The sequence below is a fragment of the Pteropus medius genome, unplaced genomic scaffold (genome assembly GCF_902729225.1).
Source record: "Pteropus medius unplaced genomic scaffold, Ma_sr-lr_union100, whole genome shotgun sequence".
NCBI lineage: Eukaryota > Metazoa > Chordata > Mammalia > Chiroptera > Pteropodidae > Pteropus > Pteropus medius.
In genome coordinates this window covers 1,020,955-1,048,279 of record NW_024352784.1, presented here as the reverse complement: position 1 = coordinate 1,048,279, position 27,325 = coordinate 1,020,955, and the positions used below count along the sequence as shown (strand labels likewise).

At 36.1% G+C, this 27,325-nt stretch overlaps 3 protein-coding genes and 1 pseudogene across 3 annotated transcripts; all 4 read left to right on the top strand.

The window, feature by feature from the left end:
* Positions 1 to 954, top strand: LOC120590198 (olfactory receptor 51J1-like). Its single transcript, XM_039847825.1, is given in 3 exon segments — positions 1 to 301; positions 304 to 566; positions 568 to 954. Coding segments are annotated over 3 exon segments (951 nt in total).
* A 2,653-nt stretch (positions 955 to 3,607) lies between these two features.
* LOC120590631 (uncharacterized) lies at positions 3,608 to 3,726 on the top strand (annotated as a pseudogene).
* Positions 3,727 to 12,073: 8,347 nt separating this feature from the next.
* On the top strand, positions 12,074 to 13,036 carry LOC120590125 (olfactory receptor 51Q1-like). The gene has a single exon (XM_039847761.1). It carries the CDS (start codon positions 12,089 to 12,091, stop codon positions 13,034 to 13,036), a length of 948 nt encoding a protein of 315 aa, XP_039703695.1. The 5' UTR covers positions 12,074 to 12,088.
* Positions 13,037 to 23,862: 10,826 nt separating this feature from the next.
* On the top strand, positions 23,863 to 24,837 carry LOC120590124 (olfactory receptor 51Q1-like). Its single transcript, XM_039847760.1, has one exon. The coding sequence runs from the start codon at positions 23,863 to 23,865 to the stop codon at positions 24,835 to 24,837; it is 975 nt and encodes a 324-aa protein (XP_039703694.1).
* Positions 24,838 to 27,325: the final 2,488 nt, after the last annotated feature.

Here is a 27,325-nt window from a genome sequence, read left to right as displayed (position 1 = left end):
ATGAAGAACTCCAGTAGCTGTTTGGAGTTCTTACCTACAACGTTCATTCTGGTTGGCATCCCAGGGCTGGAGGCAGAGCACATCTGGACATCCATTCTCTTCAGCTTGATGTACATTATCATCTTCCTTGGGAATGGCATCATTCTTCACGTCATCAGAACAGATACTGCCCTACACCAGCCCATGTACCTCTTTCTTTCCATGTTGGCACTGGTTGAGATTGGTGTCTCTGCATCCACTCTGCCTACAGTGCTAGGCATTTTCCTTTTTGACACCATTGAAATTAGTTTTAATGCATGTCTTCTCCAGATGTTCTCCATTCATTCCTTCTCTATTATGGAGTCAGCTGTGTTGCTGGCCATGTCCATGGATCGATTTGTGGCCATCTACAGCCCACTGCGCTATACAACCATCCTAACATTGCCCCGCATCTTTGGCACAGGAGCTGTCATTGCGCTGAAAAGCATTATGCTCATGGCCCCATTACCCATGCTCTTACGGCGCCTGCCCTTCTGTGGCCATAATGCCCTCTCTCATTCCTATTGCCTCCACCCCAACCTTATCCATCTACCTTGTGGAGACATTTTTATCAACAATATCTATGGGCTTTTCATTGTTATCTCCACGTTTGGGCTGGATTCTCTGCTCATTGTAGTCTCCTATGGGCTTATACTCCACACTGTCTTGAATATTGCCACTGGGGAGGAGCGCAGGAAGGTGCTCAACACATGTGGCTCACATGTCTGTGCTGTGCTTGCTTACTATGTGCCTATGATTAGCTTGTCAATGGTGCACCGCTTTGGACACCATGTGTCCCCTGTGCTGCATACTATGATGGCCAATGCTTACCTATTCTTCCCACCCATTGTCAACCCCATTGTGTACAGCATTAAGACTAAGGAGATCCGTCGTGGCATTGTTCGAATACTATCAGAGAAGAGATCCAGAGTTTAGACAAAGGACAAAGTAGGAAGGGACTATTTTTCTATAATCCCAAATGGTTCTAGCTCACACGTTATGCAAATGGAATTATCTCAAAATGCGGTGTCTAACAGGAGGTTCTTTATAATCTGGAATTGAATTGGAGTTCGGTCCAAGTGGGGTAAGATTATGTATGACAGAACATGTTATGCGACATGAGGTTTTATATTACCTTGCACAACTGGAGCAAGAATGCAGTAAAGATTGTTTATGAAAGCATAGCACTCCCCATAAGGAAAACGTAGTCAGGAGTTAGAAGGTGTCCTGGAAAATCTATTGATCCCTTTGTTCTAGAAAAAAGAGAAAAGAAATGGGTTACATTCTCTTGAGTTGTTTATATGAGCTCAATACCAAGAGGACACACTAGCTAGATCAAAGGGGCCTTCCAGTATCGGCTCTGATGTGGAATTCACTCAACCTCACCAAGGCTCCAAGTTGGGAGTTCCAAAAATTACAAATCTTGTTCATTATGCAAAATCTAAAGGTCTCCCATCCAGAATGCAGAATCTTTCAATAAGGCAAGCATCCTTTCGTGGACATTAACATTTTCTTTCTGATTGGACTTTCCTTTACAGACATTAGAAATAATGTAAAATATTTACATTTTATACATGTAAAATATTTACATTTATACTAAGACTTTTGAGGTGCAAATGTATACTAGGGATTTTATTATTTCAGTCATTACCCACAACAACCCTATGAGCTAGGCTTAATTCAATTATTATTTTTCAGATGAAAAACCGGTACTTCAATATAGTAATCAACTTGCTCAAACCTATGCATCCAAGAGCTGGCACAAAAATCTGATTGGGTCAAACTCCAGAGTCTAAGCTATTAGCCCCCTAACTATACTGTCGGCTAAGCAAGAACTGCAGTTCCTTGGATCCTTTTTACTAGTCAGTCAAGTAGCATTAATTGAATATGTTTAGCAGGTTAGGTACATATTTAGGCCATAGAGACAAAATGATGACCAAAGAGTCAAGGTCCCTTCCTTCCCTCATAGAGCTTAGAAATAATTTTTTTCTGCCTCTGCAGAGCTCTGCTTTGTACTTCCTGGAGTGATGTTTAGAACCAATTTTAAATAGACCTTATAACACTTCAATACACAAATGAAGTTTTTAAATAGAAACTTAATTTTTTTAAGTGTTTTTTGCATTGTGCATTGTAGAGATGCCAAAAATAGCCAAAATATTTTTGTAAGAGTTAATTATGTGACTCTACCTCCGGGTTTCCAAATAGCCTGTTTGCAGAGGTTCTTACCTAGGAATCTTCAATTGCCCATAACAATACCCTAGAATCATAGTTCTCTGGTGTAAGGCAGAACTCTGCAGAGAACTAAGACTTAGAAATATCAAGTGAAACCAAGCAAATGTAACCCACAGGAAGAGCTATCCCATAGATGACCAGAAAAATTAGTGATAATTCCCTGGGAGGAGAAGAAGGAATATCTTTAGAGTATCTAGAGAAAGATATCCTATAGTCAGAAAAGTAGAGGAAGAGATGGTGGAAGGAGGTTGTCTGGTGGCTTGACATAAAATGAGAATCTTGAGAACTCACTTCCATTTTCTCCCTGTGATTACATGTTGAATCCTCAAGCTTCTTAAATATGATTACTCCTATACATAAGACCATCGATGACATTGAGATTCTAAATGTGTTGCGGAGACGGTTTGGAAGAAGAATTGGAGTCTGGAAATGTTTAACTAACCCAGATAAGGGAGAGGAGGAATCGCCATGCTAGCATCCCCCACCTCTGTCTCCATGGCTTTTATTCAGTTTCCCACAATGCTGGCTTTGTAATTTATAAATAGTTACTATCAGGTTAGTAAATACAAGCTACAGCCAACTCCCAGATTCAGCCTCAAGGCCACCCCCATGCTTTCAGCCATTTCTTCCTAAGTTTCTTTTTTTAGTCCCTAGAGAAGAAGCCCCAGAATCGGTAGGGCATGTGCGCCCTCCCTGCAATGTGTCCTTATGTCCAAGTCCACATCTGCTTCTGATGTCCTTGTTGCTCCAAGCACCAGGCATCCTGCCAGGACTGCAGGCATCTCTTACAACAAAATGTAGGTATTTTTTGTCATCATGGATACAATGCAGCTCCATCCTAGAAAGAACTCAATACATAATGTCTCTTCTAGCTCCATTTTTTATCTTTATCATTCTATTTCCCTGAGGCCCAATCTCAGTGACAACCTCGGAATCAGACAAAATCCTAGAAAAGCACAAATGAAGAGTCTAGAAGTCTCTGAGTGTCTATGAAAATGAATAAATGAGCAGAATCCAATACGACTTTGGGAGAAAATATAGTTTAGCTCCATCTTTTTCTGCCATTATATTTACTAGAGTAACTTAAAATTTGGATCTTTAGAAATTACTTTGGTCTTTTATTTCTTCAAAAAGGCAAAACAATGTCATTATATTCAGATAGTCATGAAGCTAAATTATAAATTAGAACAATTTAGAAAAATGGATGAAATAGTATAAGCATTTTCACATTCCTCAAAGATACTAATTTATTTTAGACCAATCTTTCTGCCAAGAACAATTAGAAAAGTTAGCGAAATATTTTGTAAATGACTTCAGAGAGCATCCAATGCAACAAGGATGTAAAGGCTGAGATTCTGTCTACAGTTATGTCACCCTGAATAACCCCGATTTCATCTGATCTCAGAAGCTAAGCAGGGTCGGGCCCAGTTAGTACTTGGATGGAAGACCACCTAGAAAGATTAGGTGCTGTAGGTGTAAAAAATAAATAAAAAAAAAAATAAGGGATTGTGAGCTGACAAGGTCCTTGCAATCTGTGAGGTCAACCAAGGGTTGCCTCACCTGCAAAAATAAATAAATAAATAGATAGATAGATAGATAGATAGATAGATAGATAGATAGATAGATAGACAGACAGACAGACAGACAGACAGATAGATGATAGATAGATAGATAAAGGCTGAGATTTTAAAGATAATGGAAGCATGTAGAAGTGAACCTGATATTTTGTACCATTTTTCCCACTTAAGGAATTTGTCATTTAAAAAGTAATAGCTGATAAAATGAGAAGAGCTTACAGCAGCCTCAAAAGGCTGGAGGGAAGAAGGACAAAAATTGGAAAACAAGGAACTTCATGGACCAAAAGATTGATTAATTCCTAGGCATTTATTTGGATTCCGGAAAATGCACACCTTGGACTAAGGAAAATTAAAAATAGATTGGCCTAATAAAGGTTATTTTTAATCATCTCATTACCTAATTTTACTACTCTGTCTGTAAGAATTAGAGTGACTGACCATCTCATTTTCTTTCAGGACTTTTCTAGCTTTATATCAGAAAGTACATGGGAAACCCCTCAACCACAAACTGAAATGATTGGTCACTTTAATAAGAAGTAAAATTAAATACTCTCGGCAGGAAGATATTAACAAGGATCTCAAATTATCCTTATAATTTTTCATGATGTTCATTAAAATATAACCAGAAATGCAAAATACAAGAATTGAAAAAAATCAGGAGAAAAAAGTAAACAAAAGTTTTAGATTTACAGAAGATTTAACTATTGGATTTAGCATACCCAGACATTAAAATAATTTTGATTAATATTGCCTAGAATTTAAATTGCAAAGTGTAGAATTTAAGAAATAAATCCAAAACTATGAAAAATAAAATGTAAATTCCAGAACTAAAAAATAACTCAAATTAAAATTTCAATACATAGGTTTAATCATATTGGACACACTGAAGAAAGAATCAAAGTAATGGAAAATAATTTAGAGTATATCTAGGCTATATATACACACACACACACACACACACACATATATATATATATATATATACACACACATAAAAGGATAAAGAATAAGAAAAAAGAAAAAGTAAAAATCTTTAAAAGATTTATGATATTTGCTGAAATTACACAGGTAATTGGAGCTCCAGAAAGAGTATTCTGAAGCAAAAGCAACATTTGAGTATAATGACATAAATATTTTTCAGAACTGACATAAACATAAGCCAAAGATCCAAGAAGCACCATAGACTACATACAGTTTAAATTTCATGAAACTTACATTTTAATGTAAATATTATTGACAATGTTAGACATTCACACATTTGAATTTTCCTAGTTGAATGCATATTATTGAAAATATTCACTTTAAGTCTCCGTTTTAATCATCTTGATGTCTTTCCCCAGAGTCAACAAAAATTTTCATTTTATTGCATTTCTTTTTAGGGAAGAATTTATACATAAACAAGAAATTCCATGTGTTTATGCTATTTGCCAGTGAAAATTATTCACTGTTCTCTACTTGACTTTTAATATACACATATATTTTTGAGATAATTCATAACCAGTACACGAAGAGCATTATTATTTGTTTTTACATCTACATAATATTTTATTGTGTTGATCCTGGTACATTGTATGTTACCAGAATTTATTTATAGTTGATGAATATCTAGTTTGTTTCCATTTTTTAGTGTGTGTTCTTATAAATAATATTATAGTGTACAATCATGTGTATAGGTCAATTTGCACACATATAAATACATTTGTAAACTAAATTTTTAGAAGTGGAATTGCTGAGTAATAATTTTGTGTATTTATAATTTTTATAGGTACAGTACTTTCATTTCCCTTAGATAAGTCATACTTAGTAACTGTCCCATCAGCAATTATGAAAGTGCTTATTTCATCCCACCCTTGCCAACCAATCTGTTTTAACGTTTTTGGATTTGAGTAATACAACGAATAAAAAATGATTTCAACTTGATTTCAATTACTTTCTACTTTAAATGAGAGCAAATGACATTTTATATGACCAGGAAATATTTGTATCTCCGTTTCTTTGAAATTTGCTTATTTCCTGTGTCCACTTCCTATTATGTCAGAAGTCAGCAAAGTTTTTTCTTCAAGGAAGGGGCAGATAATAAATATTTTAGGCTTTGTGTGACATATAGCTTCTTTTAAAACTATTCAATTATGTCATTGTAGTGTGAAGGTAGCCATAGATAATGTATAAATAAATGAGAATGAGTGTATTACAGTAAAACTTTATACATGGACACTGAATTTTGAATTTAATATAAGTAACGTGTGTCACAAAATATCATTGCCTATTGTTTAATTTTTTTCAATAACTTAAAAACAAAAGTGATTTTTATCTTGTGAGCCATACAAACACACACACATAATATTCTATTTCTTTGGACAGTATCTACTCTCTTAATATAAATAATAATAAAGAAACGATAATATAAATAATAATGGATTTCCCAGTCTGCCACCATCTTCTACCTACTATCTTATTTTTAAAACTTTTTGTTAGGGAAATGTTCAGATATACATAAAAATAGAGAATATTATAAAGAATTTCCACATATTCTTTCTTTAACCTCAACTTCAAGATTAATCAATATTATCAATATTTTATCAACTTTGACATTTTAGCTTTATACTGGTGAATATCGTGATTCATTTAATCTTTATTTTATTTCCCAATTTTAAATTATGTCTTTTAAGCCTTAACTACCAAAGATGGAGTAATCACATACTTAATACTATATCCTAAAAATAATTCAATACTATATTCCCAACCAAATTGTCTTTATTTAAATTCTATATTTTCAGGGTTTATAACTTTATATTCTGCTCTATGATCATAACTTCCCTGTTGAAACAGTGAGAATTATACAGAGGTGGAAATTCCTTGAAGCCAGACTAGATTTTAACAACCAAGTAGGCCAGATACAGAGGAGATCACAAAGATAAGCCATATTTGTGGAAACACTGTGCCTTCAGTGATAAAAATCAAAAGAAATGTTCACAATGAACCCTTAAACAGCTGCCAATTTCCACCATCTATAGAGAAGTAAAATCTAAATAAAATCTCACATAAAACCTTAGGTCATTTGTCTCTAGATGGTACTCATCACAGCCCTTTCTCACATGAGTAAAGATCCAGCATTTCTGGGGAAAAGGACAATGTATGTCAGGGTTAATATCTGTAAGACTCTGAGAAAAGAAAATCCCATTTTGCCTATCTGACTTTTGAATCTATCAAGAGATCTGAGATACCTTCCCCCAAATCCTCAAGGTGTATCAAATCTGAGTTTGGTCATATTCAAGCTGACGACATCAAAGAGCAGCTCTATTCCAACTTGATTGTCCTTCTCAAAGCCACATAAACTACTGTAGTAAGCAGAAGGAAACTAATGATCGCTGAAAAAAATAATCTTCTGGAATACAGGCTCTGTCTTCTTCATGTCATCTAACAAAATCTTCACATTCCCTTGAGGTCAGTTAGCTCAATTTTTGGTATATGTTTAGCACTCGATAAATGTTAGTGGCTATTATATTTATTATTACTGTTATTTTTCCTGGTTCTGTCCCTTGGGGCCTCTGGTCTCAGAGTATAATTTGCATACTCCTATAAGATTCCTATAAGACCCAGATGTTTCCCCATACACCTCTTGTATTCCAGCCTGAAATCTTCAGGAGCATATAACCACACTCAGCCACAGAGCAGAGAATAGAAGCCAGAAAGAGCATTGAAAGAACAAAAAAGCACAAAGGTAAGGACTGCTCCACGGATGATCAGTAATAAGAAGAGGAGGATACCTGGGTAGTGAGAACAGAAAATACTCCATAGAGACAAAGGAGAGAATGCAGCCAATTCATTTTAGAAATAAGTTGACAGGATGCAAGACGGAAATGCAATAGCAGTTCCTCGAAATATTTATCACTGTCCTCAAACTGAGTGAAAAAAGTAGCCCTGATGCTGTTATTCTCTTTTATACCAAACCCATGGTTATCAAAGCTGAAGAGTTTTCAGCGCATGTTGGTAAATGTCCGCATATCATCTATCAACAAATCCTGCCTTGAAAATGGGACATTCCTGGGTAGTTCCTGGGCCATTCCTGGATATTTTTACTTGTCCTCCTCTCTGCCCTGCAAATGGCTCAACAAATATCTCAGAAAGAGGTGGGTTCAAGGGAAGCGTGAAAAGCATCTGATGAAAAATGAACAGAAGTCAGCATGAACCAGCCAGGGGTTCATGAATTACACTGCCTTCAAGTAAGATCTTGAGAGGTTATATTCTTGAGGGAATATAAAGGTAAAAAAAATATCATTTCCTCAATATTTGCAGTTACTGAGTTCACACCTTAACACACAACAATATGTCACAGAAGCAAAGAAGCAGAGCTGGAAGAAACCTAAAAATCACAATAAATTATCCTACAGCTAACCAGGAGTCCTCACCATTCGCTCTTGGTAGAAAATCCCTAAGAATTTCAACTATTGGGAGAGTTAGAGTTACTTGAGAGACTAGAAATAAATGCCCTTCAAGCCGAGAAAAATTATTATCAGGTTTTTACTGATATTAAGATTTGAATTTTTTTTCCTTAACACATACCATTGGCTTTAGGTCTGTCCTGAAGTCAAAAATATTAAGTATAAGTCTTTAAATTCTGTGTTTTCTGATACACTTTAGAATGATATATCTTGTCTCCTATCATGTCTTCTTTTTTTGTCCCACTCTCTCCCACACACCTGTGGCCATAAACACTAACACACCCTCACATACTCACAGACACACACACACTCATATTTATCAGCTGCTTCTCTTTAGAAAAGTCTAATTTCTCCCTAAGTCTATCTTGTTTTATGCAGACCCACATCCTCTCTCTCAACTAAAAATGTGATGACGTTACTCCCTGACTTAAAGCCGTTTGATGGATCCACTGTCATCCTTTAAAGCCCTTACTCTGTTCTCACCCTCTTTTCTGCCTCAATTCCTACCATTCCTGCAATCGGGCCCACACTTGAGGGCTATAAAGAACTAGAGGACATCATTTCCTGTCATGTACTATCACCAATTGCTTTGTTTGAAATGCTTATCATCCATGTTACCACCCCCACCCCTCAGGTTTCTTTTTGAGTTTCCACTTAAAATACAAAACAACTGATAGACCACTTCCTCCATTAAGACTTCCCTGGCTTTTCGAGGAAAAAAAAGCTACTCCTTCATCAGCACCATGTGTTCCTCATGATTTAAAGTGATAAATATCAATTATGCAATTATTAAGTGAGTTAAAATAAGTTAATCTCTAGGAAGCATATCTGACACATAGTAAGTTCTCTGCAAATAACACTGCTGTCACTATGCCCTACACTCTGCCATCCACAACAATAAGCATCTCACATGGATTATCTCAATTTTATTCAACTACAGAACTATGAGACATTTTACTCATAGAGAACATACTGAAGTTTGAAATACTGAAGCTTGAGAGAATGTATTTGGAAGTCACAAAGAAATTATGTCTTGACTCTCAAGAATCCTCTCAATATGATGCTATTTTACTCATAGTATTTTTTTTTTTTTTTTTAGAATTCAGGGTCTTAGCTTTGTTAGCCATAAATACGATTTCTGCCAAAATCAAATATATCACTCTCTTAAAATTCACACTAACCAAGCTGAAGTAAACTGAAATATTAAAACAAAGGGAAATACAGTCGTCTCTCCTTATTCCCAGTTTCACTTTTTCAGTTACGTGTGGTCAATTGTTGTCTAAAAATATGAAATACAAAATTCCAGAAACAAATAATTCATTAGTTCTAACTAGTGTGCCATTCCAAGTAGCATAATGATATCTCATATCATCTCACGCTGTTCCACCTGGGAAGTGAATCATCTCTTTGTCCAGCATATTCATGCAGTATATGCTACCTGTCTTTTAGTCACTTTAGTGGCTGTCTCAGCTATCAGATAGTTTATGAGAGAGAGAAAGACCACATTCACATAACTTTAATTACAGCGTATTGTTATATTGTTCTATTTTATAATTAGTTATGATTGTTAATCTCCTACGGTGCCTAGTTTATAAATTAATCTTTATCATAGGTGTGTATGTATAGAAATAAACAGTGTATATAGCGTTTGATACTACTTGCAGATTCAGGCATCCACTGGGGCTCTTAGAACGTATCCCCTAAGAATAAGAAGAGACTACTATACGACATGCATGAAAAAATGTGTGCCCACTACACACACACACACACAAAAAAAAATGATGTAGGGATCCAAATTATGATTAAGATTCCTGAATCTTAGAAAGAATGCAATCGATTAAATGCTGAGTAGTACCAAGCTAGATGGCCTCAAGTAGTCATCATATAGATGCCATTTCCTGGAAACATAAATTAAGTCCTGCCCACTACACAGTACTTGGATGGGCACCATCATCTTTTGTCACTACAATCGTCTTTCTTTTATGTTTCTACGAATGATCAAATATCTTTCTGATAGGCATGTTCTTTATTTAGTATATGTTAGCTTTTAATACCTCACATATATTAATCAAGTCTATTAGGACTCAGTGCTAAGAAGTTTTAAAAACCTTTGCTCTGGCCTCTTGTCTTTTAGTGTATAGTTTAAGTCCTAAAAGACATTCATATTACTATTAGTTACTATTTTATTGGTAACCACTCATGGCTTCTGAAATTTCTCTGCAGTTTTGGTTCTCCCATTACATTTCATTCTAAATGCTGGCCTATATTTTTTTTCTTGATCAGATTTGCTAGAGGGGTTCAAATTACATTGATTCTTTCAAGAAAATAATTTTTGAATTTTTAAATATTTTTCTATTCTTCTAATTCAAAAAATTACATTTTTATTTCTTCTTCATTTTCCCATTTTTTTAATTTTCTTTTGTATTATTTTAGATTCTTGAGTTTAATGATTTACGAGAGATTCTTAGTTTGACATTTATGGATACTTTAGGGAAAATATGGTTAGACTCCATGAATAGGAACTCATTAAACGCTTTGTATATTTCTGGATGAGAAGATCCACAGCTTTCATTCTCAAAACACTCCAAAAATTAAAAACCATTCATTTACTAAAGTTATATTCATTCTTTTATTTAAAGAATAAATGTCTGCATTTATATCATAGAGGGCAGTTTAGCTCCCCCTTCAGAATACATGGTCTACAGAAACTATCTCCAATCCTTCAAATCAATTCACTACTCAGGCCACTTTAATTTAGTTTCTTTTCCTATCATTCTACTGAAATGTCTTTCCAAAAGGTTACTACTGAGATCTGCATCCCTAAATTGAATAGACACTTTCCAGTACTCGTTTTACTGAATATCTAAGCAGCACCAAACTGTGATGAAAACACCTTTTGCTTTCTTGGCTTCTGTGACCTCTGTTTTCTTTGAATTTCACCCACTTCGTTAAACAGTCCTTAAAGTTTTCTTTGCTTTTCTTTCGCATCTATCCAACTGCTAAATTTTGCATTTTCTTATAGAGTTTTCCTCAATGTCTTTCCTTTCTCACTCTAAATTCTTGCCTAGGTTATCACATCAACTCCTAGGTTCCCAGCTACTATCAATATGCCACAGACTCCCCAAATTCCAGCAGGCTTCTTCTCTGTCCTCTTAGATCTCATATCCATTTGCCTAATTGTCATTTCTCTTGGAACATCAATTCGACATGCAGAAACCAAACCTGTGATCTTTCCCCCAAAGTCTGCTCCTACTCTAATGCTCCAGATAAAATTAAGTGACTGCAGTCCATGTAGTTGCTCAGACAAAACACCTGGGCATCGCCATGATACATCCCTCCTTCAATAACATTTCCATTCAATTGAATAAAAGAAAATAAGAAGTAAGCAGAATCTTATTTTTCTGTGTCAAGTAGAATATGAACTAAAATAAGTCTCTTGATTTGGTTATTACAATATTATTTGAAATATTGATGAGAGAAGTTTCAGTTTGAAAATAGATATGTATATGTATGTATACGTAAACACAAGAGTGGGAAATGAATTACAAGGTTTGCAAGAAGCATTAAGTTAAATTTTAGTACATAGTGGTGGGCTAGAAATTGGAAAAATAAGGTAACTTTAAACAGAAATATATGGCAGAAGAATCCACAGTTCCAACTGTTAGTGCTCTGGCTAGAGTTTTGCTCAATGGTGTTAGTAAAACAATCCCAAGCACATATTTGAATATTGGATTGAAAATATAATGACTCTATGGCAGTAGCACACTGATGGAATTCTTATTACAGAACACACAGACTCTGGTTTTGCATTCATCAAGCATGTCCGAAGTGACAAACGCCACCAAAGACCCCTTCTACTTCATCCTCATGGGCATACCTGGATTTGAGGCTTCCCACATCTGGATCTCCATCCCCTTCTGCTGTCTCTACACTATCTCCATCATGGGCAACATCGCCATTCTCACTGTCATCCGCGCAGAGTCATCCCTCCACCAGCCCATGTATCTATTTCTCTCCATGCTGGCTCTGACCGACCTGGGTCTCACCCTCACCACCCTGCCCACAGTCATGCCACTCCTCTGGTTTGACATTCGTAAGATCAGCTTTGAGATCTGTTTTGCCCAGTTTTTCTTCCTCCATGGATTCTCCTTTATGGAATCTTCTGTGTTGTTGGCCATGTCCTTTGATCGCTATGTGGCCATCTGCCGCCCCCTCCATTATGTCACCATCCTCACCAGTCAGGTCATTGGCAGAATTGGGTTAGCCATCATTTGCCGCTGTGTCCTGGCTGTGCTTCCTTCCCTTTTCCTACTCAAGCGCCTGCCCTTCTGCCGTTCTCGCCTTCTCTCTCACTCGTACTGCCTCCACCAGGACATGATTCGCCTGGTCTGTGGTGACATCCGGTTCAATAGCTGGTATGGATTTGCTCTAGTTTTGCTCATTATTGTGATGGACCCTCTGCTCATCATGCTGTCCTATGCAATGATTCTGAAAAGTGTCCTGGGAGTAGCCTCCATGATTGAGAGACTCCGGGCCCTCAACAACTGTCTGTCCCACATTCTGGCTGTTCTGGTTCTCTATGTTCCCATGGTTGGTGTATCTATGACCCACCGCTTTGCTAAGCATGCCTCTCCACTGGTCCATGTTATCTTGGCCAATATCTACCTGTTGGCACCTCCTGTGATGAACCCTGTCATTTACAGTGTAAAAACTAAGCAGATCCGCCAGGGAATCTTCCACTTACTCTTCCAGAGGAAAGTGCATTAACTATTGGAATTTAGGTTTACAGGAGAAATTTTATTTAATTATGTGGAGTCAAAAGCAGGGATACTACCATTAAAACTGTAAGTAGCATAGATGGAGAAAGGAATAAGTACTGTATAAGAAGCTTCCAATGTAAATAAAGACAATTATTATTCCTTGACTAGAAATTAAGACTGAAAGTTTCTTAAACCCTACTTTGTTTACTCTTCGCTAAGCATATATGACTTAGAAAAAAAATTTTTTAATAATTCAAATATAATTTCTGTTCTGCTGTCTGCATAGTTGTGTTATTATTAACTTATGTTGTAAAGTATAAGGCTGTGCTTTATAAACTCAAAGTGCTGGTTACAGTATAAAAATATTTACAGAAGCTGTAACATGCTCATACTTTGTAAATATTCCTGAAGCAAATGTCAGCTTTTAATTGAAAACAGGTACTCATGTAATCTCAATCTGCAATAATAAAAGAGAATCTTCAAGAACTAGGAGATCAAATTGAAGAAAGAAAGATCATTGTGGATATTGGTGCTACTTGGAAAAAAAATTAACAGCAAACTTCAAAAGACAAAGTGAAAGTAGCCTGAGGGTTTCAGAAACTGACTAATTTTCAAAGCAAACTTCACTTAAATTCAGGGTTACAATCTGGGATTCAGAGAGATGAAATCTATAGCTCAAAGATGGTAAAGCAGGTAGCAACTGTAAGACAGACGATATCTGGGAAAAACACGTAAAAAAGAGCTTCAATGTTAGGAGTGTGAATGTGTGGAAAACTAAGAATCGTTTATGATTAGACTAGCTGTTTCCTAAGCTGGCTCAAACTTGCTCTTACCTTGTTGAATGCCTTTAATTTGTCATCATGACTTGTTAATAAATGAACTGAGAGTTGTTTAACTTTTTGGAGTCACCGTTTCTTCATTTGTAAAATGTGCACAATTATACCTCCATAACTGCTTTTAATCAATTTTTTAGAAAAACATAGATAAACTTCCTTAAGTTTGCAAGAGTTCACTTCATGTTTTGATAAAGAAACATGAAGCGAAGAGGAGGAAGCACTCTTAATAAAACTATAAATAGTATCAAAGAGAGGCAAGGAGTCAGGGCTGTGATAGGTTTTTTTAATGTAAATAGAAAAACACTACGGCTTAGAATACAGATTGTTCTTAATAAATTTTATTTTCTTTCCTTTACTAATCCATTCTGTGATATTTTCAATTGTTATCCACATGTATGTATGTATGTTTGTATGTATGTATACAAAGGGCTTGGGGATGCCCATTACCCACCTGAGAGATCTAAGATATCTCCTGTGCTGCACTTCCCACTTCTCATCTCAGACACTGTAAACAAGATTATACAAAACAGAAACAATTCAGTAATAAAAAGAATGAAGTCTCTAAACTTCATATAGATGAAGAATCCTTCTAGAAAAATCTTAATTTTTTAAGAGTCTATAATAAATAAGTGTCCCACCACGAATTTAGTTGTGTCTCAGAAAATATTCCTATGTTCAATGGGTTTTCATCAACAATATCAGGACCCCAATTTTAGTACTATATTCAAGGGAAATGCCAGGGAGTTGAATTAGTCTTAGAGTGCAACTCATTTGGAATGTGCCTCACCTGAGTAGTCCCAGGGCTAATGATCCATCTTCTCCCAAGTCCTGATCATATTCAATAGCTCACCCTTAATTATGTATTTTTAAGACAGTTATTAAAAAAGATTCCTATTTCCTACTATAAAATTTAATTTTATTTGTGGATCAAAGAACAGATGCACTAAAATAACAATAATCTGTTGCTGAATACAAGAGCATTCAAAAAATATATAATTATTACATGTCCCTTTTAAAGGGAGATAATTGTAATTATAGGCTTTGGAAAAAAAGAAACAACTCTCAGTCAAAATGGAATCTGTCTTTTTACTGTCTTGTCATTTAAATACTGCTCATGTTGTTATTATTATCATTATTGTTTTTTTTCTTCCATACATCTTTATTTTACGTTTATCACAATGATAAAGGTGAATACTTTGAAAACACCATTTTAAAGATATGAGACACTTGATCATAAGCCCTGATCTATTTTATATTTTTAATTTTTTTAATTAAGTTTATTGGGGTAACATTGGCTAATACAATTATATAATTTTGATGTGTACATTATAATTCAACATCTATATATTCTATTGTGTGATTACCACCCAGAGTCCAGTTTCCTTCAGCTACCGCATATTTGATTCCCTTTACCTCGTCTACATAGCCCCTCCTCTCCCACTGTCTACCCTCTGATAACCATGAATCCATTGTTCATGTCCATGAGTCTCTGCTTGTCCTGTTCATTTGTTGTTTTTAGGTTTATATCCCACATATAAGTGATACCATGTGATTTTCTACTTTTTCAGTCTGGCTTATTTCGCTTAGCGTGATAATCTTGAAGTCCATCCATGTTGTTGCAAATAGCAGTATTTCATCTCTTCTTATGGCTGAGTAATATTCCATTGCATATATGTACCACAGCTTCTTTAGCCAATCATCTATTGTAGGACATTTCGGTGGCCTCCATGTCCTGGCCACTGTGAATAATGGCACTATGAACATCGGTGTGAAATATCTTTTTCGATATGGATTTTCAAGTCTTTGGGATAAATACCCAGTAGCAGGATTGCTGGATCATATGGCGGATCAATTCTTAGTTTTTTGAGGAGCCTCCATACTGTTTTCCAAAGTGGCTGTGCCAATTTGCAGTCCCACCAGCAGTGTATGAGGGTTCCTTTTTCTCTGAATCCTCTCCAACAACTGTTATTACCTGTCCTGTTGATTATAGCTATTCTAACAGATGTGAGATGGTATCTCATTGTGATTTAAATTTGCATTTTTCTAATAGCTAAAGATGTTGAGCATCTTTTCATATGTTTGTAGTCCATTTGTATGTCTCCTAGGGAGAAGAGTCTGTTCACGTCCTCTGCCCACTTTTTGACTAGATCACTTGTTTTGTTGTTGTTATTGAGTCATGTGAGCTCTTTGTATATTTTGGATATTAGGTCCTTATCGGAGGCGTTGTTTGCAAATATATTTTCCCATTCGGATGGATGTCTCTTTACCTTGTTGACAATTACTTTTGCTGAGCAGAAACTTTTTACTTTGATGTAATCCCGTTCATTTTTATTTTGCTTTTACATCCATTGCTTTTGAGGTCAAATTCATAAAATCGTCTTTAAGTCGAAGGTCCTTGAGTTTAGTTCCTATGTTTTCTTCTATACATTTTATTGTTTGAGGTCTTATATTCAGGTTCTTAATCCATTTTGAGTTAATTTTGGTGTGTGGTGATAGACAACTGCCTAGTTTCATTCTTTTGCAGGTGGCCTTCCAATTTTCCTAGCACCATTTATTGAAGAGGCTTTCTTTTGGCTTTTTTGTCGAAAATTATTTACCTATATAAATATGAGTTTACTTCTGGACTCTCGATTCTGTTCCACGGATCTGAGTGTCTGTTTTGCTGCCAATACCATTGTGTTTTGATTACTGTCGCTTTGTAGTATAATTTGAAGTTGGCCAGAGTGATGCCTCTAGACCTGTTCCTTTTTATCAGGATGGCTTTGGCAATTCAGGGTCTTTTGTGCTTCCATACAGATCTGATGATTTTTTGTTCCATTTCTTTAAAAAATGCCGCAGGGATTTCGATGGGGATTGCATTAAATCTGTATAATGCTTTAGGTAATATGATCATTTTAATTATGTTGATTCTTCCAATCCAAGAACACGGAATATCTTTCCATTTCTTTGTATCTTCTTTGATTTCTTTTAATAGGGTCTTGTACTTTTCATTATATAGGTCCTTCACTTGTTTCATTAAATTTATTCCTAGGTATTTTATTCTTTTTGTTGCAATTGCAAAAGAAATTATTTTTTCCATTTCTTTTTCTGACGCTTCATTATTAGAGTATAGGAATACTATGGATTTTTGAACATTGATTTTGTATCCAGAGACTTTGCTGTATGTGCTTATTGTTTCTAATAGTGTTCTTGTGGAGTCTTTAAGGTTTTCTATATAGAGAATCATGTCATCCGCAAATAGTGACAGTTTGACTTCTTCGTTTCCTATGCCTTTTATATCTTTCTCTTGTCTGATTGCACTTGCTATGACCTCCAATGTTATATTGAATAACAGTAGTGATAGTGACAACCTTGCCTTGTTCCTGATTTTAGAAGGAAGGTTTTTATTTTTTCACCATTAAGTATAATGTTGGCTTAGGGTTTGTCATATATGACCTTTATTATGTTAAGGTACTTTCCTTCTATACCAATTTTGTTAAGAGTTTTGATCATAAATAAATGCTGTATCTTGTCGAAGGCTTTTTCTGTATCTATTGGTATGATCATATGATTCTTATTTTTCAATTTGTTTATGTGGTGTATCATATTAATCGATTTGCATATGTTGAACCATCCCTGTGCCCCTGGGATGAAGCCCATGATCATGGTGTATCATCTTTTTGATATGTTGCTGTATTCGGTTCGCTAGTATCTTATTTAGGATTTTTGCATCTGTGTTCATGAGAGATATTGGTCTGTAGTTTTCTTTTTTGTGTTATTTTTACCAGATTTTGGTTAGCAGGGTAATATTGGCCTCATAAAATGAGTTGGGAAGTATTGCCTTCTCCTCGATTTTTTGGAAGAGTTTGAGGAGAATAGGTATTAAATCTTCTTTGAATGTCTGGGAGAATTCACTGGTGAAGCCATCTGGTCCTGGACTTTTACTTTTTGGTAGATATTTGATGATTGTTTCAATTTCCATACTGCCAATCAGTCTATTTAGATTTTCCAGTCCTTCATTCAGTCTAGGAAGATTGTATTTTTCTAAGTATTGGTCTATTTCTTCCAGGTTATTAAATTTGGTGTTATATACTTTTTCATATATTCTTGCACAATCCTTTGTATTTCTGCTCTGGTAGTCATAATTTCCCCTCTTTCATCCCTGATTTTGTTTATTTGTGTCCTTTCTCTTTTTCTTTAGTGAGTCTGGCCAGGGGTTTGTTAATTTTATTAACCTTCTCAAATAACCAGCTCTTTGTTGCATTTATTTTTTTTTTATTGATTTTTGTTTTCAATTTAATTTATTTCTGCTCTAATTTTGATTGTTTCTTTCTGTCTGCTGACTTTAGGGTCCATTTGTTCTTCCTTTTCTAGTTTTTTAAGATTAAGCATCAGGTCATTTATTTGGGCTCACTCTTGTTTTTGAGATAGGCCTGTAATGATATGAACTTTCCTCTTATGACCACTTTTGGCATGTCCCAAAAGTTTTGATATGTTTTACTCACACTATCATTCATTTCTATGTATCTCTTGATCTCTCTTTTTTGATTTTTCTCTGACCTAGCTATTCTTCAGTAGCATGTTGTTTAGTCTCCATGTATTTGTGGTTCTTCCTCATTTCTTTTTGCACTTGATCTCTAGCTTCAAAGCATCATGATCAGAGAATATGATTGGTATGATTTCAACCCACTTATATTTGTTGAGGGTATATCTGTGTCCAGTATATGGTTGAGTCTTGAGAATGTTCCATGTGCACTAGAAAAGAATGGATAAGCGGCTGTTTTGGGAAGGAAGGCTCTGTATATGTCAATTATGTCCAGTTGGTCTAATGTGTCATTTAAAGACGTTATTTCCTTATTGATTTTCTGTTTGAATGATCTCTCCATATCCAACAGTGAGGTATTTAGGTGTCCTGCTACAATAGTGTTTTGGTCTGTTTCTTCCTTTAGTTCTGTTAGTAATTGCTTTACATGTTTCAGGCTCTGTGATTGGGAACATAGATATCGATAAGTGTTATGTCTTCTTGGTGCATGATTCTCTTTATCATTATGATGTGTCCCTCAGTATCTTTCTTTACCTTTTTTAGTTTGAAGCCTATTTCATCCAATATTAGCACTGCTACTTCCGCTTTTCTCTGAATGCCATTTGCTTGAAATATCATTTTCCAACCTTTCACTTTGAGTCTATTTTTTGTCTTTGGTGCCAAGATGTGTCTCCTGAAGGCAGCACATGGTTCGGTTTTGCTTCTTGAACCATTCTGCAACTCTGTGCCTTTATATTGGTGAGTTCGGTCCATTTACATTTAGGGGGATTATTGAAATATGAGGTCTTCTTATAGTCATTTTATCTTTTGCTTTCTGGTAGCTCGGTGTTTCCATTGCTTCCTTGTCCTTGTGCTTCTGTTTTCTTTATTTTGGTTGGCTTTTGTGGGTTTTGTCTCTAATTCTTCTTTTGTTATGTTATATACTTCAGTTCTGACTCTATGGTATGTGGTTACCATTACAAATATGAAAAAGATCGTTGTATATATACGGTTGTCCATTTTCTTCTGTGTGTGCCTTGTCTCCTTTCCCCTTTGCGAATTTGGATCTTTGAATCCTCTTTTAAGTCAGTGTTATCTCAATTTGTTTCTATGTATGCTGAAAGTTCATTATTATCTTGCTATAGCAATTCTCTTATTACTATTATTTAAGCTTATAATGCCCTGTTCTTAGTAAAGATTGCACTCCTCTGCTTCTATTTGCTTGATAGTCACTTTACTTCTAATTACGTTTTTTTGTTGTTATTTTGTTTTAGGTGAACTGATCCCTTTCAGAATTTCCTCGAAGTACAGGCCTCATACTGGAGAATTTCCTCAATTTTTGTATGTCTGGGAAGTTCTTTATTTCTCCTTCATATCTAAAGAAGAGCTTAGCTGGATACATTATTCTAGGCTGGTAGTTCCTTTCACTTAATAGTTTAAATATTTGATTCCGTTCCTTTCTGGCTTGTAAAGTCTGCACAGAGAAGTCCGATGATAATCTAATGGATTTTCCTTTATACATTTCCATTTTCTTCTCCCTGGCTGTCCTGAGAAGTCTATCTTTGTCATTGATTTTTTTGATAACTTTAATACAATGTGTCTTGGTGAAGGCCTTTTTGGATTGAGATAATTGGGTGTTCTGTTGACTTCTTGAATTCCAAGCTCCAGCTCATTCCTTATATTTGGGAAATTCTCGTCCACTATTTGTCTGAAAATGCTTTCTAGTCCCTGCTCCTTTCCTCTCTTTCGGTAATGCCCATTATTATTATGTTTCCTCTCCTGATGGTATCAGCTAGTTCTTATATTTCTCTTTCATTATTTTTCATTCTTCAGTTTCTCTCTTCTTCCTTCTGATTTATTTCTAGATTTCTGTCTTCGATATCACTGATCCTTTCCTCCATTTGGTTGACTCTATTTCCCAAGCTTGCTATTTCATTTTTCAACTCTTGCAGTGTTCTTTTTCTCTAGAAGTTCTGTTTGGTTCTTCTTGAGGGTGTCAACCTTGTTGCTCTGCTCATCTAGCTGTTTTTGTAATTTCTGAAATTGTTGATATGACTTGTTTCGAAACTCACTGAGTTTGTTCAGAATTACCATCCTGAATTCTCTGTCACTTAAGTCACATATTTCTATGTCTATAAGCTCATTTTCTGGAGATTTTTCTCTTTCTTTCTGCAATACCTTGTCTCCTTGGTTGTTCATGGTGTTTAATGAACTATTTCTCTGCCTGGGCATTAATGAAAGTGTATTCTGTTGTTTTTTTCAGAAAGAAAATTTGTTATATAAGGTCTCTTTAGCCTGCTGCAAAGAAAGCGCTTTTCATTTGGTTTCAATAGGCGGCATCTAAGCCTCTTGAATTCCTGCTTTATATAGAGCCTAATGTCTTTTTTTTTTTTTTTGTAGATTTTAATCACTCTTGCTACTCTCAGCTTCAGTCACTGTCAGTGTTAACAACAATTTTGGTAGTGTTTGCTCCAAATCATTATGAAGTGTCCCTCAGTATCTTTCTTTCCCCTGGGGCTTTGCAGTGATAAGTTTCAGAGGGTTTGGGGTGAGGGGTCCTCTTGGTTGGGGATTGGGGGTGCAGCTCAGCCTCGGTTTTGCAGCCGTGGCCAGTAGAAATCAACTGTTGTTTCTCTGCGGTCCCATCCCACTTCTCCGCTTTCTGCCTTGATGACTTAGCCCTGCTGCTGACTGCGTAGAAAAGTTCCGGCTCTTCCAGGCAAGGCCGTTCAGGGAAGTCGCCGCACCTTCACCCCCCTCTCCCACTCCTCCTGCAAGGAGCTTCTGTGGCTGCAAGAGGCAGCTTCTTTATTTGTCCCACTCCACCACCTGACACCTGGGGTTCTGACCTGTGGTAGCTCTTATACACAGAACCCATGTTCAGAAGTGCTGGTGTGCTGTTTGGGTGTTTTTGTTGAGTTTTAGATGTTCAGCTTATTGTTGTTTCAAGAGGAGAGATCTGAGGACGTGGCCATGTTTTTCTCCCTCATTATTATTGTTGCTATTAATGGAATAGGAGAGCAATCACTGATACCTAGGATGGTCTAAGTTACAGAATTAAGTCATGACAATAGCCCCAAGGGATACGAACATCATATAAATTATAAAATTAGGATTTTTAGGTTCAGAGAGAAAGTGAGCTTTGCATTGTTACAAGGTTAGTTCGTAGCACAATTTTCAGGAATCTCCCTGGGCCCTTTTGTTTTCTTCTTCTATATTCTTTCTCTAGTAGTCTCCTTGACTCTCACAACATCAATTACCTTATGTATACATATAACTCCCCTATCTATATGCACAGCTTAAAATTCTCTCCTGGTCTCCAGAATCATATGGATTTTTCATCTATGTTAAGGTGGTTTACCATCATCTCAAATTCAATATGTCTAAAACTATAATAATTACCTTGAGTACTAGTAACACCTATTTATACTCTAAACCCACCCCACCCCTGATACACACACGTGCGTGCACACGCACACACACACACACACTACACACTCATTTACTTACTAACAGTATTCCATATCTGAGCAAGTGCCAACTTTCCACATGCTCCCAAATTGGAAATAGGAACCATGTCTATCAGTGTATCCATAGGGACAAGCAGAGATCATGACATATACTAAATGTCTAATTAATATGTGCTAATTCAATGAATAAACTCTTGACTCTTTTTCAGTCACCACTCTTTCCATTTAAAGAATCAGCCAGGTCCTGTTTATTCTGTCTCTTTAATCACTTGCAATTTTTTTTTATTTTTCCCAATTTTCATTGCTTCTACTTTTATCCAAATGACCACCATCTATTGCCTGAAATATTTTAGTGTCTTATCTCCCCTTCAATATATCCTTAAAGCTGCAACAGTCTTAAAAGAAACACTGAAAGAGACAGAGATGAATAGGTAGAGCCCAGGGGATTTTTAGGGCAGTAAACATATGCTGTATAATATTATAATGATAGATATACATCATTATACTTTTATCCAAACCCATAGAACATTCAACACCAAGAGTAAAATCTTAGTAAAGTATGGACTTTGGGTGATTATGATGTGCCAATGCAGGCTCATCCTTGGTAAAAAAAAATAAATAAATATAATTATTAATTAATTAACTAATTAATTACGAGTATGATTCTGGTGATGTTGGGGGAGGCTATGCATGTGTGGAAGGGGAGAAAATATGAGACATCTCTGTATCTTTTCAATTTTGCTGTAAATTAAAAACTATTCTTAATATTTCCAGAGATTCTCTGAAAAGTGAGTGCCCCTTGAAACTGGTATACATTCCTTCATCTGTTGTTCTCCTGTTGCTTCTAACTCTGCCCCAACTTCAGACTGCTTATAGAAGAAAGTTTCTCAGATCTGATTTTTTGAGAGATTGGACATTTCAAACATAAGCATGTAGTTTCAAATTACATTCAACAAACTCTAAGAACAAAACTTCCATGAGGTTTTCATACTTGTTGCCCTATAAGAATGTCAACAGCAGCAAAGTCTTTCAGGAACAGAGCTGACTTCCTGGCTTCCCAATGGGACCCCGAAGGTCTCAGGATGCCTCTTCATGTAATCCTGAAGGGACCTGCTACACTCTCCTGCCTTCCAGCCTAGAGATGTGCAAGAGCTCATAACATATCCACACTGTGAGCCAAACACAGAATAAAGACACTAAAGATAGTGAAGCAAGCACCACCAGACAGGAGAAACTACAGGTAAGACTCCTCTGTAAATGTTTAGGGAAAAGAAATATGATTGATGACTATCATTAGAGGACGAAAAGAATTAGTACATATAATGCACTTAAAGCAGTGCCTAAACGTAGAAAGCCATCAATAAATATGATTGTCCTCACCTGGCCTCTACTTCAGTTCCTCTTCTATGCACCTTGCCCTTTGCTTCCAATTATATTTTGATACCACATAACTGCAAGTTATGGCTTCTGATGACATCAATTAATGAGAATAAGAAGATAGTTATTAACAAGGACTAACCTAGAAGAAAAATGATCCTAGTGTATGATGAAATGAATACAAGATAAAGAGATGATGGTGACTTTAGAAAAGGGAAACAGACAAGAAAGCTGTTATATAACAAAAGGAAAAATTTTAAAGTATATGCTGGATTAAAAAAGGATGAGGACTAAATATTAGCCATTATATTTGCAGCTAGTTCATTTTAAGTCTTGTGAGAATAGTATTGGTAGCAGGATCTGGATAAAAGGGAGACTCTAGGGGACTAAGAACTAATAGGGAGTGTGGGAACAGAAGCAGAAAAAAATTAAAAGGAGTTGCTCATGAGCTAATGTGTTATCAAGACAATATGAGTTATTGAAAGCAATCTCTGCAGAGACAGAGAAGAGCAACGATTATGTCCTTTTGTCTTCTCTTAGTTACACTCAAAAACTCTGAACCTTTATTTGGATAGACGTTAGATCGAATAAGGCAATGAAAAAAATCATTTCTAATGTCTGTGTTTCTCTCTGAACGAAGACTCTGAACATGAAGCTAAATTCATCATTTATATCTGAGGTGACTAACACCACTAAAGACTCCTTCTACTTCATCCTCACGGGCATACCTGGATTTGAGGCTTCCCACATCTGGATCTCCATCCCCTTCTGCTGTCTCTACACCATCTCCATCATGGGCAACATCGCCATTCTCACTGTCATCCGCTCAGAGCCATCCCTCCACCAGCCCATGTATCTATTTCTCTCCATGCTGGCCCTGACCGACCTGGGTCTCACCCTCACCACCCTGCCCACAGTCATGCCACTCCTCTGGTTCAATGCTCGAGCAATCGGCTTTGAAGCTTGCTTCACACAGATATTTTTTATTCATACGTGCTCCTTTATGGAATCATCTGTGTTGTTGGCCATGTCCTTTGACCGCTATGTGGCCATCTGCCGCCCCCTCCATTATGTCACCATCCTCACCAGTCAGGTCATTGGCAGAATTGGGTTAGCCATCATTTGCCGCTGTGTCCTGGCTGTGCTTCCTTCCCTTTTCCTACTCAAGCGCCTGCCCTTCTGCCGTTCTCGCCTTCTCTCTCACTCGTACTGCCTCCACCAGGACATGATTCGCCTGGTCTGTGGTGACATCCGGTTCAATAGCTGGTATGGATTTGCTCTAGTTTTGCTCATTATTGTGATGGACCCTCTGCTCATCATGCTGTCCTATGCAATGATTCTGAAAAGTGTCCTGGGAGTAGCCTCCATGATTGAGAGACTCCGGGCCCTCAACAACTGTCTGTCCCACATTCTGGCTGTTCTGGTTCTCTATGTTCCCATGGTTGGGCTTTCTATGACCCACCGCTTTGCCAAGCATGCCTCTCCTCTGGTCCACGTTACCATGGCCAATATCTACCTGTTGGCACCTCCTGTGATGAACCCCATCATTTATAGTGTAAAGACTAAGCAGATCCGCCAAGGAATTATCCACCTCCTTTCCCAAAGAAATGTGCATTTAAGATAAAAGAATGGATTTGTCAAATTACTCTGGAGTTGGAGCCGTAGGCTTACAGGGAGAGTATAGTCAGAATTAAGAAATGGAGTCTGAAAAATAAAACCCCATCATATTTTTTTAAGGCAATATGATACGGTCTTGGCTTTTTGGCTTGTAGCAAGCTACAAGTATTTTATTCAAAAGAGATGCAGATCTGAGTTGATTACATTCTAGCACATTTTACCAGCTATGCCAGTGGGTTAAGCTTCATCATTTGAGTAAAGGTCTGTTTAAGTTTTTTCTTCCTTTCTGGATATTCTTTACCCCCATGAGCTTGGTTACATAAGTTAGAAAGAAACACTTAGTTGTTGCTCCCACTACCCTTTCTCTTAGGTAGATTCTCTAGGGAGTTCACGTAAACTCTAGCCCCATGACCCTGGCTCAGCCTAGTGGGTAGGTGTGCTCTGACATTATCTTTCAAAAGAGTGGAAAATCTTTGAGGGTGGATGGATACAAAGCAAGTTTCTCAGCTATTCAAGTTTGCCTAATCGGCACCCAGCATAATTTCAGTATACTGAATGAGCACTTGCAGAGTCTAAATATTGGGATAGGGTGTTTACATCCCCTATAGCTAGAATAAGCCTTCTGCCTCACTAGAAATCCTTAGTATTTAGAATTAAAATTTTAGGTAAGCCTACGGATCATATTTGTAGGAATAGAAGCTCATTTTTCTGACCAGAGCAGACTGTCTTTTAAATTTTTATGTCCTTTATTTGGCTCAAATTCTTGATAAACAGGTTCCTTTTGGCATCAGGATATTGTACTAGAAAAGGTTCTGGTAAAGAGATAAACCCTTAATGATTATAAAGATTATTTTGTAGAAACCGGGTAGGCTCTCTCAGAAATATAAGTTTGAAGGACATCCATAATTTTGGTCATAACTTCTGATTACTGAACTCATAGTATAGGTCACCAATATTAGGACTAACTTAGATTTTAATCAAAATAGTCAAGGCTTCTATGGGAACATTGTGAGAGGGAGGATTAGGAAGTGACAGGTAGAGAGCAAGTGAAGAAGGGATATCTTTCTCCTCTAACATCTTTTTCCTTCCCTTTTTCCCATTTTGTTTTTATCAGAGCCTAGAAGTTATGTTTCCCTAAAGACTCATAAGCCAGCTGGTGTATGGAAATAAACTGTAGAATGGGAGACACATACAATGTCAAAATAAGAGAAATTAGGACAAAGAAATCTAAATGCTAAAAAAAAAGTCAAGGAAATGGGTAGGAATATGGATCAAAGGAGACTTTTCTTTCAATGGATGATACAGGCTTGAGAATCTCCCAAAACAGCATGAGGGAAAAATAAATCTTGGGATTACACCAGTTTTTGAGGAGGAGCACATAATATAATTAATAATCTTTTGATGAGAGTTATCTATTAATAGAACTTTATGGTCACAGACAATGACTAAACTTTAACTGGAAACCAAATAAAAATTAAATTAAATTAAATTAAATCCAGAAATCTGCCCTTATTCTTTGCTCTTCCACCTTTTCTATTATTTTCTTTCCCTAGACAAAACTGTTCACTATTCTGTGAGTGAGTGTGTGTACATCTGTATATTTGTGTGAGCTTTATGACTTAAAAAACAGCATGATACGTTAAGATTTCAAAATAAATTTGATTTTTGGAAACATTTTTCTTGGTGTTTCTTCATGTTGTTTAGTGAATAGAATGTAAATAACTATACTGGTCACATTTTATTACAGAAGTATTTTTCTATTTCTTGAAACTTCGAGGGTGGTTTTATTGACTCTTTGTAAATTATTTTGAATGAAATATATGAGGACATAAGATTGAATATCAGTTTTTTTAGAAATACTAAATATATTACACTAGTTCAAGTGAAAGATAGTCTAAGCTACTGCTATTGAAGGAACTAAATTTCATCCAGGCACTAATCTTTCTGTAAGTAATGAGCATAAAAAGAAAAGAGACAGAAAACTTTAAGCAACCAAGAAATCCTTCAGTAGGCAAGTGGATAAACAAATTGTGGTACATCCATACAATGTAATACTATTCAGAAATTAAAAAGGAATGAGTCATCAAGATACATAGAAACATGGATGAATCTTAAGTGTACATTGCTAAGTGAAAGAAGAAAGGACAATCTTAAAAGTCTAAAAAATGTATGATTTTGTTTTTATGAAATTCTGGAAAAAGCAAAACTATAGAGTAAGTTTATCAGCAGTAACCAAGAATTTGGGGGAGTAGATTGTTGAATTGGTGAAGCACAGGGAATTTTTTAGGATGGTGAAATTAATCTGTAATACTGTAAAGGGACTGGGGGAAATGTTACTGACCTAAGTAACTTTGGAAATGGGTAGAATCTGTAAGATTGAGGGCAAAAGGAAGTATAATTAATGCCGTACTCTAGTTGATAAAATAATTTCTTATGGGGGTGTGAGTTAACAGTTCTACATTATATTTGTGTACTAGAACTGAACAATTAAGTAA

Coding starts and splice junctions, on each gene's coding strand:
- LOC120590124 (XM_039847760.1), top strand. CDS start 23,863: ATGAAGCTAAATTCATCATTTATATCTGAGGTGACTAACACCACTAAA.
- LOC120590125 (XM_039847761.1), top strand. CDS start 12,089: ATGTCCGAAGTGACAAACGCCACCAAAGACCCCTTCTACTTCATCCTC.